Source organism: Neopelma chrysocephalum, unplaced genomic scaffold (genome assembly GCF_003984885.1).
Source record: "Neopelma chrysocephalum unplaced genomic scaffold, ASM398488v2 Primary Assembly neopelma1_78, whole genome shotgun sequence".
Lineage (NCBI taxonomy): Eukaryota > Metazoa > Chordata > Aves > Passeriformes > Pipridae > Neopelma > Neopelma chrysocephalum.
In genome coordinates, this window is record NW_020897739.1 from 14,060 (window position 1) to 34,066 (window position 20,007).

A 20,007-nucleotide genomic window follows, 5' to 3' on the forward strand; every position below is an offset into this window, starting at 1 on the left:
ACTTTTTTTGGAGTTTTGAGTCAGTTTTGGATGATTTTTTGGGGATATTTGGGTGATTTTCTGGTCATTTTTTGGGGAGATTTGAGAAATTTGGGGGGAGATTTTTTGGGGAGATTTGAGTCAGTTTTGGGAGATTTTTGGACATTTTTTGGGGAGATTTGACTCAGTTTTGGTTGATTTTTTGGGGACTTTTGGGAGATTTTTTGGGGAGATTTGTGCCAGTTTTGGGTGATTTTTTGGGGAGATTTGAGTCAGTTTTGGATCATTTTTGGGTGAGGTTTGAGTCATTTTGTGGTCATTTTTTGGGGAAATTTGAGTCAGTTTTGGGTCATTTTCTGGTCATTTTTTGGGGTGATTTGGGTGAGTTTCTTGTCTTTTTTGGGATGACTTGTGTCAGTTTTGGATCATTTTTGGGGGAGATTTGGGTCAGGTTTTGAATTTTTTTTGGTGGATTTGGGTCAAATTTGGGTCATTTTTTGGTGAGATTTGGGTCAGTTCTGGGTCATATTTGGTCATTTTTTGGAGATATTTGGATGAGGTTTGGGTCATTTTTTGGGAAATTTTGGGTATTTTTTTGTGAGATTTGGGTCAGTTTTCGGTGATTTTGGGTCATTTTTTGGGGTGATTTGGGTCAGTTTTGGTAGAGTTTTGGGTCATTTTTTGGGGTGATTTGGGTCAGTTTTGGGCCATTTTTTGGGATGATTTCAGACAGCTTTGGGTCATTTTTAGGGGAGATTTGGGTCAGTTTCTGGTCATTTTTTGGGGTGATTTGGGTCAGTTTTGGGTCATTTTTTGGGGAGATTTGAGTCAGTTTCTGGTCATTTTTTGGGGTGATTTGGGTCAGTTTTGGGTCATTTTTTGGGGAGATTTGTGTCAGTTTTGGGCCATTTTTTGGGGTGATTTGGGTCAGTTTCTGGTCATTTTTGGGTGATTTTTTGGGATGATTTGGGTGAGTTTCGGGTCATTTTTGGGTCAGTTTTTGGGGTGATTTGGGTCAGTGTCTGGTCATTTTTTGGTCAGATTTGGGTGAGTTTTGGGTGATTTTTTGGGGAGATTTGGGCGAGTTTTTGGTGATTTTTGTGGGTGATTTGGGTGAGTTTTGGGTGAGTTTTGGGTGATTTTTTGGGATGATTTGGGTGAGTTTTGGGTCATTTTTTGTTATTTTTTGGGATGATTTGGGTGAGTTTAGGGTCATTTTTTGGTCAGATTAGGGTGAGTTTCTTGTCTTTTTTGGGGGTGATTCGGGTGAGTTTTTGGTCATTTTTTGGGTAGATTCAGGTCAGTTTTTCGTCAGTTTTTGGGTGATTTGGGTGAGTTTTGGCTCTTTTTTTGGGAGATTTGGGTCCTTTTTTGGGGAGATTAGGGTCAGTTTCTGGTCATTTTTTGGGGTGATTTGGATCAGTTTCTGGTCATTTTTTGGGGTGATTTGGGCGAGTTTTGGCTTAGTCTTTTTGGTGATATTTTTTTTAAATTTTTTCTGATCTGGTGGACTATACCGTCCCCTGGTGACGGGGTGTGGTGGCGACTGTCCAGCAAGGTCTTTGCCTCGGAGCGTAATATTTAGAATATATTAATAGTAATAATTAAACGTGTTGCATCTGCTAAAGTGGCTTATGCATGCATTTATAATATATGAACACGTTATGCATTTGCATACAATATTACTCTTTTTTAATAAAGGTATTATTTCCTTCAAACTACGGAAAATTCAAGGTAATGTAGAATGATCTTTGCTTATGCAACTATAGGTATTACACGAGGAAACATCATGACTATTAGGATGCAGTTCATAGCAGTATACTTCCTGTATATATATATGTTCATGTAAATGTAAAATCATTAAGAATCTATTCCCTAAGATTCCCCCCCTATTCCCATCCCCCCCCTCTCCCCCCCCCCCCCCTTCCCCCCCTGCCCCCCCTCCCCCCTCCCCCCAAATTCCCCTCCTGCCCCCCTGCCCCCCTGCCCCCCTTTCCCCCTCCCGACCCCCCTTCCCCCCCCAACCCCTCTTTCCCCCCCTGGGCCGGGGAGTTCTGGGTGGGAGGGGCCAGAGGGGGGGAACTCTCCCCTCCTACCCCCCCCGGACCCCCCGTCCCCCGGGGAAGGGATTCCCGGGCTGGGAGGGATCAGTGGGAGGAGTTCCCGCCCCTTACCCCTCCCACCCCGGGACCCCACTCCCCTGGAGGGGGTCCCCCTGCCCCCCCTGCCCCCCATCCCCTGCCCCCCCGGCTCCCCCCGCCCGCGGAGCCCCCCGTGTGATGTCGGGCCGGGCCGGAGCCCCGGCGGTGCCGGGCGGTGCTTGGGAACTGCAGGTGGGGACCCGCCGAGCGTCTCTGGCCCTGGATCCCCGGGGGATCCCGGGGGGGCGCCGGCTCCGGCCCCGCGGCTTTATTAAAGCGGCGCCCCGAACCCCGCGGCTGCGGGGACACGGCACGGGGGACAGGGGGGCGGAGGGGACGGGCGGGGGGGGCAAGGACGGAGCAGGGGTACGGGGGGGGCGGGCTGTGCAGCGGAGCAGCGAGGGGAGAGCGGAGGGAGCCCGGGGGGCCGGGCTGGGCAGGGGGCAGCGACAGGGGCCGGGGGGAGGCCGCGTGCGGGGACGGGCAGGGCGGAGGGGCGGGAAGGAGGGCTGGTGGGGTCGGGGTGTGCAGCAGGGGACGGAGGGGGAGCGGGACCAGGCCGGCTGGAGGGTCAGGCCGGCTGGGGGGCCAGGGAGGGCGAAGGACGGAGGGGTAGGAAGGAGGGTTGAGGGGGAGGGGCAGGGAAGGAGCGTAGGGGTCGAGCGGGTTGGGGAGGGAGGGAGGGGCTAGAGGGGAGAGGGAGGGTTGGAGGGGAGGGGGTGGGGGGGGAGAAGGAAGGGAGGGAACGAAAAAAAGAGGAAAAAGTGAAAGAAAAGTCAAAAGAAAAGAAAAAGAGCCGCGGGAGCGCGAGGCCCCCGCGGCGCCGTTACCGCTCCGCGCCCCACCGAGTAAACAGGGGCGGGGGCGAGTTCCGGCCCTTAAATAACCTCGGCCCCGCCCCGCGCACCTGTGCGGGCCCCGCGCCGCTCAAAGCCGGCAGAGCCGCGCCCGCCCCGCGCCTGGGGAGGATGGCATCAGGATGGGGACCGGGACCGGGACCAGGAGCAAGACCAGGAGCGGGACCGGAGGACTGAAGGTGGCGATGGAGCTCGGCATCAAGACTGGGACCAGGATCAGGACCGCGACCGGAGGGCCGAGGTTGGCTCGGGGCTGGGATGGGGCTCGGCATCGGGACGGGGACCAGGATCGGTGCCGGGCTCATCCCAGCCCGGCCTCGCCGCCTGTGCCCCGGTAACGCAGGCGGGAGGAGCCGCTCCGGGGCGGGCAGTGCGGCCGAGCCCGGCGGGACCGCTCGGGCCGGGGCTCTGCCGGGGTCTGGCCAGGGCAGAACGGCGGCGCTTTCCTCGTGCGGACGCGGAGCCGGGGCTGGGACCGGCCGGGGCCCGGGGACACTCCGGGCCGGCCCCGGGACCCCGCCGGGCCCGCAGCGCCGCCCTCGCCCCCCGTGGTATTGGAGCTCCCCCGCTCGGGCACCCCCGAGACCACCGCACCCGCTCCCGGGGAGAACCTCGCCTGCCTGCCCCTTCCCCGCGGCCGCGGCTCCGGGGGGGTCCCGCCCGCAGAGCCCCCCGGGAACGAGGGGTCTGGGGCCCGCCGGGGCTCCGGCCGCGGGGAGCCGGGGTCGTGCCAGAGCAGGGAAGAACGAGGGCAGCCCTTTCTCCGTTCCTCCCGTGCTCCGGGACCCCGAGCAGAGCTGTCCGTCTGTCCCCATGTCCCTATGTCTGTCCACAGGCAGCCCCAGGAGCTGGCACGGACCGTGCCGCGGGTCGGGCACAGGCTGCTCTCACCTCTGCCTGCGGAACTTCTATAACTGCCGACAGCAGTTCTTTTCCCTGCCATCCATAAGGTGCAGCTCATCTGACACCTGCCAGGTGAGACCTGAGGCTCTCCTTCCTCTCCCCCGCTTCCTCGGCAACTCGCATCCTCCCGGGGCAAACCCTCCCGTTTTTCAAAATCCCGTTGAAACATTTCATCTTTATTTGCAGACGGGGAAGGTCCTGCCTGGGAGGGAAAGGGCTACAGGAGAGGAAACAAAAAAATGCTCCAACCGGACGCTGCCGCGCGGGTCACAAGAGAGGCAAGACCGCAGAGAAATACAGTCAGGAAATCCGCTTTTATTAAATCTCTACAGCTCTCCCTCCTCTGCACGAGCCCTTCGCAGCCACGGGCCAGAGGGAGCGCGGCCGGCTGGGCTGTGCCCGGCTGGGGACGGGCACCAATTCATCGCTGCCGTGCTCAGGGAGGTTTTTCGGCCCCGTCCGGGATTCACCCAACGGCTGTAAAGGAGCTCGTACGACGTCTCTTTCCAGGGATAAAGGAGCCAAACGAGACCGGAGGGTTCCCTCGGTCCGAGGCAAAGGCGTTGGTCGAGTGTCGCCGCCCGGTCCCGCCTGCGGGGGGGCGTCTCCTCCAGGTGAGCGTTCGGAACCCAAAATGCCGGGGGGGGGCTCAGGTCGGGGCCGCTTTTCGGGCGCGTCCGGCCACCGCCTTCTCCTGGGCCAACACGTCCCCTGGAGCCCGGCCCGGGGCGGAAAATCGGCCGAATTCCGGCGAACTCGCTGAAGTCCCCCCAGGGACACCAGCGGGGCTGGGGGAGGGAGGAGGGTTATAAACAGCAAAGCCTGTGGAATATCAACCTGTCCTTGTCCCGATCCCGCTGAGCAAACCTGGAACCGTGGCTGCTTCCTGGCAAACCTGGCGTTAGAGCGGCAGCTCTGCCGGGGAACATCCGGGCTCCAGGAGGCGCTGAGAGGCTATTCCAGCAGGAATTCGGCATGGAATTGCGGGCTGTAGGTAGAATTCATCTAAACCTGCAAAGCTGAGACCGGAACCCAAACCTGGGCCCTGCGCAGAGAACAATCTTTGTGCTGCCGTGTCAGCAAAAGCCGCTGCACTGAGAGATCTTGGCAGCCTAAGGGAGGGCATTCCCTACATCCCAGCAACCAGCATTTCCCAAGGGGACAATCCCTTATTTGGTCCTGCTCATTTTGGGGGATCGGATTGTGCTGGTTTACGTTCCACGACTCCACCCACAGCTGGAGATTGGGGATTGTGCTTCTCCCAGCAGGTTCCCTAAGGAACCAGATACTCCAACAATCCCCTCATTTGACTTTCTAGGTGAATTGTACACAAGCCAGTCCCCCATTCCCTATCCAGGCTGTGAGTGTTCGTGCCCTTGGCACAGTTGGCTCTGGCTGGGCAGGAACTGAGAGCAGGACACGAGGCAGAGTGGATCAGCTGCCCAGGGAACCTCCAGGAGATGAAGCTACTGGATCCTCATTCCAATCAAGGGAACACATTCTGTCTCTGGCAGAAGCCGGGAGCCAAAGCAGATCCCGCCTGGCCAGGCTGGGGGGCAGCAATTGGATCCACTCTGGGGGAAACCCCTGTGCCTGCCAGGAGCTGTGACTCCGTTTGTCCTGCCAGCTCCTGACCGGTGTCAGGGCCACTGGGAGGGATTCAGAATCCAAAGAAACCCCAAATCCTACCGAGGGACTCATCCAAAGGAAGAAAGCCATTATTGTCACAAAAAGCTTAAAAACCTGTTAAAAATTCTAGGACAGCAATACTGGGATTCCCAGTATCCTTATTAGTGCTCTTGGTTCCATTTCAATGTATCTTTAGTCCCTCAATGAGCAGCTTGGAGAACTTCCCCTGGGATTTAGAGGCTGAGCAGGGTCTGCTTTGGATTGCCTTGCACCTCTGGTCCCAGCTGGTGCAAACACAACTTAGGCCAACGTGGTTAAAGACACTTTCCTACAAAAACAGTTCTGTATCCCCTAGAAATTACCCCAAGTTTGCAGATAAAAATGTTACCTCTGTCCCCGCTAAGTTATCCCAGGTTTTCCTGGCTGGGAGCTGCAAGGAGGCTGTAAATTGAAAGGCAGAAAGAGAAGATCTGTCAGCAAAAGGCACAAAGAAGGGGACAGGCTTCAGAAAATATTTTTACAATCTAATGAATAACTATTTCCAGTTTCCCAGTGAGAAGAACATGAACTCACTGCCACCAAGGCCTGACAGTCCCCTGCAGCCAGAGCTCAGCACACATCCAGAGAGGCAATTCCAGCATCTAAAAGAAAAAAAAAGAAGAAAAAAGTGATTTATTTTGTTTTCAAGTTACTTTAAGTTGTTCAAAGCAAAGCAAGCCTTGCTTTGGTTTCAGTTGGGTGGACAGTGAGCGGTGGGCACAGGGCACGTCATTAATGCCCATGGGGATGGTGCTTTGTGGGGGAAGAGCAGCTGATGGAGTTGCCCAGTCCAATTCCTGCCCAAGGCCTGGTTGGCACAGGACAAACCCTGTGGCAGGCAGTGGTTTTGTTCCCTCTAATAGTCTGTGCCCAGTGTGTCCCTGTGGCCAGTGCCAGGCTGGGGACAGGCACACGGAGCTGGCAGCACTCTCTGCTCCAAAGACACTTCTGGGCTCCTTGGCAAACTGCCTCTGACACTTGGTTTTCTCTAGGAGAAATTAAGGAATTGCTCCTGGCAGTTTGGAGATGAAGTTATCCCAAAGGGAAGGAAAGAACAAATATTCCTGTAAGAGCCCTTGGGGTCTGCTGGGCTGAATTGGGAAGGGCCCATTATCTGCAGAGCAAATACAGGACAACCTCAAGCACAAAGCCCAGACTGTCAAGTGGGGTGTGAAAGCACCACTGGGACAAACCTTCACTCTCCTGATTTTTTTCAGGGACTGCTCCAACCCAGCTCTGAAGCTGCCAAGCCCAAACTGTCCCCAGCGCTCTGGAACAACAGGATCTTCCCAGGGATGATGCATTGGAAACACAGCCCTCATTCTCACCTTCCACATGCTCCCAGGCTCACCCCAAATTCAGGACAAGGTGCCAAAGGCCACTCGGGCCGGGGCTCTCTCTGTCTCTGCGGGCTCAGGGACTGCAGCCACCAGGGCGCTCCAGCACGGACAGCCTGGACCCAGAGCAGATCCCTCGGGATTAGCAGCGTCCTGGGCATACCTGGAGACAGAAACCATCAGCCTCTGGGGATACCACTTCACCTCCATCACACACAGCCTGCCAAATTTAGGGCTGCAGCTCTCGGACCACAAAACCCAGTCTGACCCAATTCTCCTGGGCACCAACACGGACTCCACAAACCCACAAGAATGAGAATGTTCTGCTGCTTTGACAAACTTCACCCCAGCTTTGCAAACATCAGTCCCTGCAGCTCCCTGCTTTCCAGAGCCCCGTTCAGGGCTGGCTCCAGTTCCTGGAGAACCTGCCCCAGCCCCACTCTGGGCCAGGCTGAGCAGAAGCCACTGGGCTGGACAAGGAAGAACCCTCCCCTGACTGCTGCAGCTGGAGGGAGATCCAGCTACCAATGGAATCCTGGGAACAGCCTCCCAGATGGTCTCTCACCACCCCTTGGCAATAGCTCAGAATGGCAGCAGCTCCAGTGCCAACTCGGTCCCTGCACAAATCCTTGTCCCAGCCCTGCCACACGGACACACACGGGAGACAGCCACGGGCACACAGGCCTTGCTTGCACAATTCCTCACCCAGAGCTGAGGGAAAGCCACACAATATTAAGAAATAACCTGTGCTGAGAGTACTCATCATTCCAGTCCATCAGGATTTGGAGGCACTTGGGTAGGCAACAGACCCAAATTCTAACCCCACCTCTAAATTTCTAGCAGGTTCTCTCAGAAAGCTCCTGGACAGGAACTCAGACAACAGAACTCAAAGACTGCACAAGCAATAGCAGAAGGTTTGCCATGAAGAACAGAAGTTCCTTGTTTTCCTTAACACTCTGAGACTGTAGGACCCAATCTTTGTGACCAAGTGACACCAGAGATGTTATTAATACTTAAACCTCTCCCCCATGGTTCTGTCTCAGAGAACTGGGCCAGCCCTGAGCTACTCCCAGGTGCCTGCAGTGCTTTGGGGAGTGGCAGGACAATGCCCCACTCCTGCTTGGAAACATTCAAGATGAGGAAAAGCCACTTCCCTTCTCTCTCTCTGACCCAGAAGCAAAGCAGTCCTGTAGGACAACACGGACTATGCACGGAAGGCCCCAGTCAGTGGGGGGAAAACCCTAAGCAAACCAAACCACTCCAAATTTCAAGATAAAAACACTCTGCTTCCTTAACAGGAGCACACCAAACTCATTTAAACAAGACAGGAAATTACAAACCCAAAAAAAAAGACCCAAAAGAGATGCTTTGCAGTGACACACTCTCTGGTTGATCATTCCAAAGGGAATTCTCCACAGATCAGAAGCAAGTACCAATACTTTGTCCTCTGTGGAAAATTAACGACTTGGGTTTCTGCTGAGGGGCTGGACATGTCCAGTGAGGGTTCAGGGTCTGGTGGGTTGTTTATGGCAGATCCTGACCTGCCCAGGCCAAACCCAACCACCCCCATCGCTGCTCCATCCCACATCCAGGGGGAATATTGATATTCTATAGAAATACTCCCCTTCCCTGCTACTCCATCCTTCCTTACATATCCACTGCCCAGGAGCAAATGCCAACAGCCAGGAGGAGAGAAACATGTCCCTCTGACTTCCCCCACCCCACGGGTAGCACCAGGAGCCCCCAGCGCCGGCCGGCGGGGCTGCAGCCTCTTGCCTTTGGCTGCTCACATCCCAAGGCACTTGGCAGAGCTGGGCTGCATTCAGGGCTTTGTCCTGGCCTGGAAGAGAGGAGAACAAGGCAATTAAGTGCACTGGGCAAGTCAAAGGCTCCTACCCTTCACCCTTCTGTTCTGATTGCTCACTAGAGAGTTTTAGCCATGAAAATTCCAGGGGGACACCAAATCAAATGGGACCTTTTCCAGCATTTTCATTCCTATCTGTTTCAGGCATTAAAAGGAGGGTCATTTTTCTTACTGCATTCCTTGCCCCATTTGATCAGCATCATTTTCATTCCAAACCCCTCTTGGGAGTTAGTCAATCCTCTGCCACTGGACTTTGGACAAAGGAAGAGACACCTGGGATGCTGGACCCCAGGAAATGAGGGAGAGAAACCTGACAGGGAAAGGTTTCAAGAACTCAGAAATATGTTCATGCCTTGCCAGCCCACCCCAATTCTGGGCCACCCACCTGAGCTGGGCAGGTGAGGCCAAGGCTCCCCTTCCTCCTGCCAATCACTGTCCCAGCACACAGATCCCCGTGCTGGGCAGCACTTGGGAAAACTTGGGAAAGGCAAAAGGAAAATGGCACTGCCTGTCAGAAAACGAGTGTCTGTGAACATACCTTCTGGACAAATTTAATCCCATCCCTCTGCTCCAATGAACACAGGGCAGGCAGGTCTCTCCAGCCCAGGGGAGAACAGGAAGGAGAACTGCAGGGAACACAGGCAGACACAGGCAGCTCTTGGCACTTCTTCCCTGCAGACCTCTCTGCACTTGGACCCTTGGCACTTCATTTATAAAGAATGGGGGGGCAGCAGCCCAGGAATGCCCCTCAAAAACAGGGGCCATGGCAGCTGGAGATCACAGGAGGGGAGTTGTGAGGGGAGACACAGAGAGAGAACAGGAACAGGGGCTGTTTGGGAACAGGCTGTGTGTCCAGTAGGGATGGGAACTGTGAACACGGGAGGCTGGAGGAATGCAGGGGGTGAGCACGGGCCTGCCTTGGATGGATCCTTTTCCCCTTTGCTCAGGGGCCTCAGCTCCACCTCTCTGGGAGCAGCAGGGAACTGCTGCAGGGGAAAAGTTCATTTAGGCACAAGCCAGTGATGCAGCCACTGGGGCAGGGGAAAAGGGGAGAGGAACTGACACAAAAATGACACAATCACCACTGAAAGGGACTTTATTGAGCTGCAACACAAACACATCCACAGCAGGCCAGGGCAAGAGGTGCCCACAGGACCACCACCACAGCAGCTGGGCGTGCAGGAACACCATCTTCTCAAGTTATGGAGCCAGGGGCTGACAGCTGGGATCAATCCTGGAGGCTGGAGAGCACTCAGGCATCAGGGCCAAGTCCTGCCCACTCACTGCAGACAGTCCAGCCCCAGGAGCAGTGGGATTTTCTGCCTCTCCCTCCAATATTATTTGGGACCCAAGAGGTCATTGCTGTGGAATTTCAGCTTCATAAATGTTTTACACAGTTGAGCTCCACAAGAACTGGGGCAGTTGTCATTATTCCTGACTCTTCCAGCGCTACACGTCCAGGATCCTTTGGGCACGAGGAACCTTCCAGACTGCTCCAAACCTTCACAGCCCACTTGCTCTTCTTGCCACAGTTGGACCAGCTCACTGTCCCTTCAGAAAGAGAAAGCAATGATTTTTCTGAAACCAGAACCTCCCCACCTTTGCTTTCCCATTCCAGGTTTGGTTCCCTACACAACTGAGGCCCTTCCAAGCCTTGCCCAGTGGCAGCCAAGGAAGCCAACCCAAGAACCTGCCAGGGAACAATGTCTGGGCCACAGCAACATCATTCCAGGCCTCTCACTGCCAACCCTCTGCTTCTCCCAACAGCTCCAGGGGCACCAGAACTTGCCCTGAAGTTACAAAGACTCCTTTTGGGAGCACCATGAACCATCTATTCTGTAGCACTGGAATTCCATCTCCTGGACAAGCTGGGAGAAGCAGGGAAAATGCCTACGGTGATGGGGATAGAAATAAGTCACTGTGGTGCAACGACACAGGAGTGGAAACCATTGGGACAAGTAGCCTGACCAAACCCCACCGTCTTTCAAAAGGAATTTTTCTTCTTTGTGGAGACAGGGCACGGCCAGGAATTTTGACACGTGCAGTTGGAGGGCCTTGCACAATTGGTCACCTGACCTTTACAGTCCCAAATGTTCCTGATGTTCTCATGCACACACTGCTTGGGCAAGACCAAACTGATGCTCTACTCCTGCTTTTGATGCAGCCTGTGACGAGAGGGTAACCTACTGGGATAAAGCACCCCGAATTTTTGCTTCACTGTTTGCCCCTGTAGGAATGGAGAAAGCATTAGCTACAAGAAACAAATGAGGATGCTGGCTTGCAAAGCAAACAAATGCAACAAACAAGGTACTAAGTGAAGTGCTTTTAGATGTTAATTCAGTCAGACCTGCTGTGTTACAGAATAGAGCTACAAGTGACCTTTTACTATTGGCTCAGGGACACAAATGTAAAGAATTTGAAGGAATGTGTTGTATGAATTTGTCTCATCATTTGGAGTCTATTCACAGAAGCATCCAACAGCTGCAAGAGGGAGTTGCAAAGCTACAGGTTAAGGATAGCTGGGATTAGCTGGAAAACCTGCTGAATAGTTGGGGAATATCAGCATGGGTTAAATCCATAGTAAAGACGGGCGGTGTGGGGATGTTTCTGTGTATTGTAATGTGCTTACCATGCTCGATGCAATGCGATCAACCAACTGTAAACAAAGCACTAAAGGTTGTTTTATTTGTAAACAAAGAAGGGGGAATTATGGAGGTGAACAGTGTCACATCCCTCGGGCCCAGGACGGTGGACATTGTTCCACTAGCTGGCAGAAAGCTGTGGGAACAGAAAGCAGGACAAAGAAGACACGGAAGAAGAAGATACAAGACCGCAAGAAGGACCTTGGTTGCAGAGAAATGTAGTTATTTGCATCTATTAAAACATATGCTGTATTATGTAGACTTGAAAAAGTAAGCATAAGTAGAAAATCACCAATTGTTCTGCGTGAATTACCTATTGTTCTGCCTGGGGTATATAAGCTTATGCATTATTATAATAAAGGTCTTCATCTTTGTTATACCAACAAAACAGAGACTGTGCCTTTTAAAGCCACACTCCTTCTATTGTGTTAAGGACTGAGGAAGTTGGACCTGTGTCTGAGTAGGACATGTGCAAACCAAATGGTGGGGACTGGAACACACCCCTTGCACTCCTGGAGCTCTTACCATTACATTCAAGAGAAAACAGCCAATTGTACCATCACTGCTCATTTCTTAATCCCAATCCCACACTGCTTTTGCAGTTGGAGCACCACTTTTATAACCCAATTACAGCCCATTAGAGAGCTCCACATCTAGCATGGACAGGTACACCTGGGATACTCTCAGGAATGCCTGAATCCATCCCAGGGACCTTGCTTCGAGCTCCCCAGGGCCGGGCACCCAGAGGATCTCCCCGAATAATCCTTTTGGTGCGCACAGGAGTCCTCGGGGTGCCCCAGCCCGGGGGGCACCAACAGCACTGTCCCTCCAGGGGGGCCCAATTTGCTCCCAAAAGGGATTTCAAGAGTCCTTCTTTGGAACTGTCCTGGTTAGAACGGCTGGGACCAATTCATCCCTGGATGGGTGTAACCCAAAACTGTGTATTCTATAGCCTCCATGCCATTTCCCAAAAACTGCTGTCAGTAGAGGCCTGCAAGGTGGGAAGATGTTCCTGTACCCTTTTATGGAATTCCCTGCTCTGATATCCTTATATGGAATTCCCCGCTCTGATAAGAGGGACTGAGCATCCACATGCCCTTTTATGGAATTCCCTACTCTGAGGGAGGGACTGAGCACTCCCGCCTGAACTGGAGAGTATATAACTGGGAGTTTCAGAGCCTTGGGGCTCTCTCTCGTGGGACCCAGAGGAAGACAGCAGACCACCGCTGCTCCCAACCAGGCTGAGACCACCACCCTCAACTGGACTGCAATCACCACTTCTGACCAGACTGCAGCAGCTCTCCCACCAGCAGGTTTTATCCCCTCTCCCTTTGCTTTGGACTTGGGGGGTGGGCCAAGGTACACCACTTTTGTTCATATCCCAGGGTGCTGGGTTTGTACATTTGGGTTTTGTGGGTTAAAACCAATTGTCTGTCTGTATAATTGTACTTATTGCATTATTTTAATAAATTGTTATTCTGACTTATAAATCTCTCTTTTGAATTGAGTTCATTTTGCCTTGCTGGTTAACTTTTAAACCAGCACAGGAACCCACCAACGTGTACGGGTAGGAAGCCACAAAAAGGCCTCATTCATAAACGCAGGGGGATCTTGCCTGTGTCCCAGACTGCTCCGGGGATCTGAGGCCCTTCCCGAGAAAATCTCGGTGCCGGCGTGAAGGCCCAGAGATCCCTTGGAGCCATGGGAGAGCAGGCACAGAGTCCCTGCTGGGGGGCCAATTCTGCTGCCTGAAACCAGCTCTTCAGAGAAGCCTCTAAGACTCAGCTGGTGAGTTTTAGAAGCCAGGCATTCCTACACACTGTGAGATATTTTAAGAGCTTACTGACTGAAAAACACAAAGCTTTTATCAGGGACATCTGACCTCCCACAGACAGCTCCTTTCCCCTTTCAGTACAATATTATTTTCATAGTATCACTTAATAGGAAGTGCCCAGGAAGCCCAGACTGTGTTTTTCAGAACAGAAAATAAATAGAAGGAAGGAGCTTTGCACAAGTGTAACATACTCCAGAACAGACCTGACTTTAGTTTTACTCTTTATGTTCAAATATAGCAGAAAACAAAAACTCCAGCAGGAGAGCTGGCACATTACCCATGGTATCCTGAAAGTCCACCTTATGAGGGCTGGAGGAAAATCGCAGTTTGAGTCCCTTGTGCCTGCAGATGCCTGGGGATCCTCTCCATCCACCCTGTGCTCTCCCAACAGCAGAAAGGGTGACCTCAGGGACACAGTGGCACTCGACATCCTGCTGAGAAAGCAAGGAAACCTTTAGCATAAAGGTGAGTTGGAATCTAAAACTTCCTTTCCTGGGAGCTTTGTGAAGCCTGCAACCAAGAGGGGGAAAATTTGCATCTCCTTTGGTGCAGGTGTCAACAGCAGCTGAGACTTTTTGCCTTTTTCAAACAACTGTGCCCTTTTTGGCTCCCTGGCAGCTCCAATAGCACCAGAACCCCCTTCCTGCACACACATGGGTGTCACACACAGGCACCCACACACCTTTGCTCCAGCCCACACGTGGCCAAGATTTCCTCACCCTGTACATCCCAAGGGGAGTATTTTTGCTAGAGAGCACAGCAACCCCCCTGTCCTTGCAAACTGCCTCCCTGCAAAAAAGGAATCATTTTTCCTGGACACTTCTCCCACAGTCAAGGTCTTTTAAAACCTGCTCAGGGTCCCTCCCAGCTTCTGCTGTCCTTGCATTTAAAGGCACGTGTATGTTCTATCTTCCAACAGCAAAACCCAGCTCCTCAGTGGCAGTATAAGCCCTGCTCTTACCTGGACAAACTCCCAGGCTCGGCACAGCTGTGGTTCATGGAGCAGCCTCCCAAGGCCCTTCTCTCTCCCAGCAGGAAGCACAACTCGCCTCCACTCCGCCAGCACCAGGGGAAACCACGAGCCAGGCTGCAAATTGACACAGAACGAGCAAAAAGCATTAATGCAGCACCAAGAAACTAAGGGAGACCAGTTCTCGCCTCGGAACCCTGCACGGGGAAAGGCTTTGGGATTCCGAGGCAAACCCTGAGACACCCAGAGAGCAACAGCCCCGCAGCCCTGCCACGGCTCCCCCGGGGTCACCCGGCAGGTAAGGGGCTTACCCGGCCCCCGCTGCCCAGCACAACGCGCCCCTAAACGCCCCCCGGCTCCCCCAGTCCATAAACTCAGCCGACAAGGCGCTCTCACCTCCGCAAAGCCACGAGGGGCCCAATCCTGCCGCACACCCCCAGCACAGACCCCCCAGCCCAGCCCATGTCAGAGCACTCACCGCACATCCCCTGCCGTGTCACCTCTCCCGGGGCTGTGCTCTGTCCTGTTCCTGGCCGGGCTCGTCCTCCCTGCGGCCTCTCCTGGTGCTGTGCTGAGCCGGGCTTGCCCAGGCAGGGCCTCTGGGAACGAGGCACAGCTGCTCTGGAGACAAGAGCAATCAGGAAACCTTTCCGCAGCTGACCCGGTCCCACCGGTGGCTGCAGTTGCCCCCGTGCTCGGGGGGAGCCCCATCCTCGGGGGACTCTGGCCGGCAGCCCCCCGGGCAGTTCCCAAAGAGCTGAACCTGCGCAAAGACAGTGGGAAAAACCCCTCCCCGCACAGCCCCGGCACTCACCGACTCCTCCCGGCCCGCACACACCAAAACTCCCGCCTGGGATCGCCGGCGCTCGGGAAAAGGGCTGCGGGGCGGGGCGGGCCGGGCCGGGGCGGTCCCTGCGCGGCACCTGCGGGGCGGGGGGAGCGGGGCGGGGCTGCGGCACCAACGGGCTCGGTGGCGCCGTCTGGCGAAACCCGCCCGACACTGCAGGCAGAGCCCTCGGCGCGCTGGGACCGCAGTTCCCGGGTTTTATTCGCCAGGGGGAGCCTTCGCTCGGCTCACCGAGGGGCACAGGGGTGTCGGCATATACGTCGTGTCCATCTTCTGGTCTGGGGAGGGGGCACCTGGGACCACCTGCAGTCACCTGGGACCCTCTAGAGCTACTACGGGGTCACTACGTACATCACATCTGGCGTCTTGTCTGGGGGAGGCACAGGGGGGTCAGGGGGTCGCCTGGGGGCACATGACCTGAGCAGCCGCCCGTCTGTCCCTGTGTCCGTGTGTCCGTCGGGCAGCACCGTGAGCACCCCTGGCCCAGGAGCTGGCACTGACCGTCCCGCGGGTCGGGCACAGGCTGGTCCCAGCTCTGCTTTTAGCTCTCCCTTCCCTCCATGCCCTCAGAACTCATGGAATTTCAAACAGTGACTTTTTATCCTCCAATCAATAAAGTGCAGCTTGTCTGACAGCACCTGCCAGGTGAGATCTGACCCTCTCCTTCCTCTCCCCCCATTGCTCTGGAACTCACACTCTCCAGTGGCAAAACCCATGTTTGTGGAAGTCCACTTGAAATATTTCCTCTTTTTTTTCCAGATGGGGAGGGTCCTGCCTGGAATGGAAATGGCTACAAAAGAGGAAACTTCAAAATGCCAAAACCAGGCACTGCCATCTGAGTCAAAGCAGGGAAAGACTTGGGATGTTGAAGGTTTTATTGTCATGTGCTCCCCAATACACACACAGCATCAGGAGTGGACACCTGACAGACTGAGCAATGAGCTTGGAAGAAAGGAAATCCAAAGGTCCAAGGATTATCTGCACTGGGGGCTGGAAACCCCTGCTGAGCCATTGCCACCCTTCTTTCCTCTGAGGGGCCCCACAGGGGCACCAGGACATTGCCAGAATTGTATTCCCCAATGCTCAGATGCTGTTTTGTTGGTTGTGTGTTCACCTCTTTGCATTGCCTACTGTGAACATGTTTGTGTTTCAGCTCAATAAAGTCCCTTTTAGTGTTTATTGTATGTGATTTTTGTGTTACAAATGTTAGAGTCAGTTACTCTAAACACTTCCCCTCGAACTGATGCATCAATGGGTTGTGACGAATTGTCAAAGAATGCACACTTGGAGGTAAAAATGAGGTAACCAGTAGTGCACAGGTAGAGAAATTTGGGGGGATAAAATCTGATGTAATCTCTAGGAGAGAGAATGAACATCTTGAGGAAAACTGAGGTGAACAGTGGTGGATGGATAGGGAAAATTTGTGGGGGTAAAACTTGAAATAACCTACAGGGTAGAGAATGAACAGGTGTTTTCTCTCCTTCTTATACTGAAATTTTAGTCTTTTTAGATGACTTATATCCCCCCTCAAAATCAAATTGAGTTCTCCAGAGAAATGTACCACAAAAGCCATTTTTTTATGCCTTATTTCCCAAATTTCCACTCCTTCTCTCACTGCAATAATAATGAATAACACAGAAATAACAATGAGACAGGGGAATAAATGGGATGTGACTGAAAATGCTCATTTTTGTCACTTGGGCAGGAATCAGTTGGTGTTTAGAACGTCCAGCCAGAAGCAATGTGGACACAGCCACAAGAATACCCAGGGACTGGTGAGTCCAGTTCACATTTCACGCTGTATCTCCAACATCTCAGTCTATGAGAGTTACAGGATAAGGGATTACTCACAGGTTGAGACATTCCCATAAATGTCATTCAAGCAACTCTGCTTCAGCCGCTCTGAGAGATTCACAGAGAAAATTAAGGAGTGTTTTCTTCTTTGGGCATCCACAGTAATTGTATCTGAGTCAGTTCTCAGTTCTCTTTTTCTCTTATGTCCCAATAAATGGAAGATTTTAATCCTGTCCTTGTTTCAGCCCAGTTCAAGAGCAGCAGCTCATGGCTGGCTGAGGGGAGTGTCCACTGATTTAAGCTGGTGACACAAAGGGGTGAGTTTGGTTTCCTGCTGATATCAAGTGTTCAGATATGATGTGAGTTTGGTGTCTCCTTCAAACCAGAAACGCTTCAGCATTTCTGTCAGAAAGGGCTCACAAAGCACGAGTTTCACACACAATGAATTAACTCTGCCAGGCCTAAATCTTTCAGGTGGTTCATAGCGTGTTTCACTTGATCCCATCATTGCAGGACTCTTCCAGATCCTCCATGATCAATTCCTGCTGGTTATTCACCCAGTTTCCTTTTTTAACTGGCTTCCTCTCCTCCTTAGCTGTTTGAGAAGATTGATCCTGGGGCATCTGGCACTGGGCAGCTGGCAAGAGGTCATTGCTGTGGCCTGGCTGGGAATAGACCTCCCTGGAGCAGAGCTGGAGTTTGAAGACACCCTGGAAGCCCCGGCGGAAGTTTTCGTTACAGAACCCGTAGATGATGGGGTTGACACTGCTGTTGAAGAAGGCCAGCCAGTGAGCAAAGGGATAAATGTAGATGTTGATGAGCTGCAGCTGGAGATCGGAGAGGCTGGCATAGTCCGAGAGCAGCATCAGAGTCCACAGGGGGAGCCAGGACAGGGTGAAAAGCAGAGTCACGACAATGAGCATTTGGATGGCTTTCTGTTTCCTCTTCCAGGTGCTGTGCCGCTGCTCCTGGCCAGCTGTGTGGGAGAGGGTGATGCTGATCCGGGTGTACATGATGACGATGAGCGACAGGGGGGCCAGGTAGATGTTGGCAAAGAGAACCGTCGTGTAGATCTTCCTCATCGCTGGGTCAGGCCAGTCCTCCCGGCACCAGTACACCGGGCGGGTGGCGTTGCCAGGGCCCAGGATCACCCTGAAGTGCTTCTCCTCCTGCACCTGCAGCAGGACTGCCGAGGGACACATGATGGCCACGGCCAGGATCCAGATGACCGCGACGACGGTGACGGCGGTGGGGACGGTCAGCTTCTGCTTGAAGGGGTACACGATGCACCGGAACCTGGCAAGGTGGCAAGGACACAGGGGACACGTGTGGAGAAGCCATTTGAGGAATGCTTCATCAGCCGGCTTTAAGATTTAGCCCCTAGTTTTCCTCTACCTAATACTGATTCCCTCAGTTTACCTTAATATTCTCTACCCTACAGGTTATTTCAAGTTTTACCCCCCCAAATTTTCCCTGTGCAATTTAAAATGCACACACATTTTAAATTTTTTTTAAAAAACAAAAGTGGAGTCACCTCATCCTCTTTTATCAGCAGCTGCTTGTGCTGCTCCACTTAGCTAAGGCAGGTATTAACACCTCTGCTATCCAGCTTAACAGCGGAGGGACAAACCAATTCCAGGCCAGACAGGATAGCCTGGCTTCACCGTCTTGAACAGATACCAGTGCAGGGGTAAATTGCTGTGGCTGCTCTTTAGACCTGGTCACATCTTGTTTGGTTTAACAGCCTTAGCAGAAAAATACATCTAATTTATTGCAGTGTTGGGTGAGTTAATGAACAGGCTCACTGTGGTCAGAGGGCAGAAGGAGATGAGAGTGGTGGTTACAGACTCTGCAGCATCTTACCTGTCCACGGCAATAGCAACCAGAGTGAAGACAGAGGCAGAAACAGAGATTCCTTGGACCATCCCGCTCATCTTGCACACCAGGCTCCCAAAAGGCCATCCTGAAAGGAAACAGGCAGTTGGAATTGCTACCATCTCACTGCAGGACTGTACTTAAAATTATTTCCTGTTGTCTTCCATTTCCTGAGTAGACTCCTGGAATGCTCTGGGTTAGAAGGCACCTAAAGATCATCTCTTCCCATCCCTCTGCCATGGACAGGGACACCTTCCAGTATCCCAGGTTGCTCCAAGTGCCATCCAGCCTAGCCTGGCCTTGAGGACTTCCAGGGATGGGGCAGCCACAATTTCTCTGGGCTTATATGCATAAGAGGAATTTTCTGCCCTGGAACTAAGAGAGCAAGGGTTAGGGAGGCAAACAGTGTGGAAGCAGATGCTTTGTCAGCTGCCTTGGGTGACTTTCTGATGTTCCAAAAACCAGCAAAGCAAACATTTGTGGTTTAACATCCCAATAAAATGAGACATCAAGACAGGAAAGGGAATTGACTGCTGCAGTGGATTGTTCTCTGCATCTAGCTCGTGGCATCCACCAAGACTTCCCAAACATATCACCTGGCAATGGGAGAATCCCTTCCTAAAGATGAGGGACGTGGAAGTCAGCAAGCAGTCAGAAGGTGGGTTAGAGGGCTTGTCTTCCTCACCCCTGCTCCCAGTGACTCGAAATGCCCACAGAGCCCCCTCCGAAACACGCCCCCGGCTCTCCCTGCTCCTCGTGCGAGCCAGCCCACCTGCAATGATGTTGTCCAGGAGGGTGGTGGGCATGCAGAAGATCCCCACCAGCAGGTCACTGACAGCCAGGTTCAGGATGAACAGGTTGGTGACCGTCCGCATGTGTTTGCTCCGCAGGACGACGAAGCAAACCAGCCCGTTGCCCACCATGCAGAGGAGGAAGATGAGGAGGTAGGAGATGATGAAGACAGCGGCCACTGAAGGCTGGTGAAGGTAGAAGTCCACGTAGGAGACGTTGCCTTCCAAGTAGAGGTACCTGTATGTCCCGTTGTAATCCAGCGCGTGGGGCCAGTCGAACGAAGCGTTGAAGTCCATTTTCTTACTCGTGTTCTAACCTGCCTTAGAAGGTATTTGTAAAAAGGTCATTTTAGTCAGCTTGCAATTGATCCTTATGAATCTATTATTATTATTATTATTACTGTTATTATCTGCTTTGAGTACATTGTGTTCTGAAACACATGCAAACCTCACGTGTGCTCGTCCCTCTGTGGCTTATTTTAACAGTCCATGTTCTAGGCCTCCC

At 53.1% G+C, this 20,007-nt stretch overlaps 1 protein-coding gene and 3 long non-coding RNA genes across 7 annotated transcripts; 1 reads left to right on the plus strand and 3 right to left on the minus strand.

Moving 5' to 3' along the window:
* Nucleotides 1-3,681: 3,681 nt before the first annotated feature.
* Nucleotides 3,682-7,999, plus strand: LOC113970714. 4 transcript variants are annotated; one of them, XR_003535289.1, is made up of 3 exons: nt 3,682-3,952; nt 4,067-4,494; nt 7,729-7,999. It is a non-coding gene; the product is annotated as an uncharacterized LOC113970714 (long non-coding RNA). The 4 variants fall into 4 exon arrangements; XR_003535288.1 differs by lacking the exon at nt 7,729-7,999 and adding an exon at nt 6,766-6,875; XR_003535287.1 differs by lacking the exon at nt 7,729-7,999 and adding an exon at nt 6,055-6,170.
* A 1,830-nt stretch (nt 8,000-9,829) lies between these two features.
* Nucleotides 9,830-12,143, minus strand: LOC113970715. Its single transcript, XR_003535290.1, has 2 exons — nt 10,826-12,143; nt 9,830-10,300 (listed from the first exon to the last, which is right to left on the minus strand). It is a non-coding gene; the product is annotated as an uncharacterized LOC113970715 (long non-coding RNA).
* Nucleotides 12,144-13,408: 1,265 nt separating this feature from the next.
* Nucleotides 13,409-14,500, minus strand: LOC113970713. The gene is made up of 2 exons (XR_003535285.1): nt 14,187-14,500; nt 13,409-13,659 (listed from the first exon to the last, which is right to left on the minus strand). It is a non-coding gene; the product is annotated as an uncharacterized LOC113970713 (long non-coding RNA).
* A 2,530-nt stretch (nt 14,501-17,030) lies between these two features.
* On the minus strand, nt 17,031-19,799 carry NPFFR2 (neuropeptide FF receptor 2). The gene is made up of 3 exons (XM_027689943.1): nt 19,484-19,799; nt 18,700-18,799; nt 17,031-18,132 (listed from the first exon to the last, which is right to left on the minus strand). Exons 1-3 carry the CDS (start codon nt 19,797-19,799, stop codon nt 17,328-17,330), a joined length of 1,221 nt encoding a protein of 406 aa, XP_027545744.1. The 3' UTR covers nt 17,031-17,327.
* Nucleotides 19,800-20,007: the final 208 nt, after the last annotated feature.

Coding starts and splice junctions, on each gene's coding strand:
- NPFFR2 (XM_027689943.1), bottom strand. CDS start 19,799: ATGGACTTCAACGCTTCGTTCGACTGGCCCCACGCGCTGGATTACAAC. Junction 18,800..19,483: donor CCTGGACAACATCATTGCAG/GTGGGCTGGCTC, acceptor GTTTCCTTTCAG/GATGGCCTTTTGGGAGCCTG. Junction 18,133..18,699: donor GTTGCTATTGCCGTGGACAG/GTAAGATGCTGC, acceptor CCACCTTGCCAG/GTTCCGGTGCATCGTGTACC.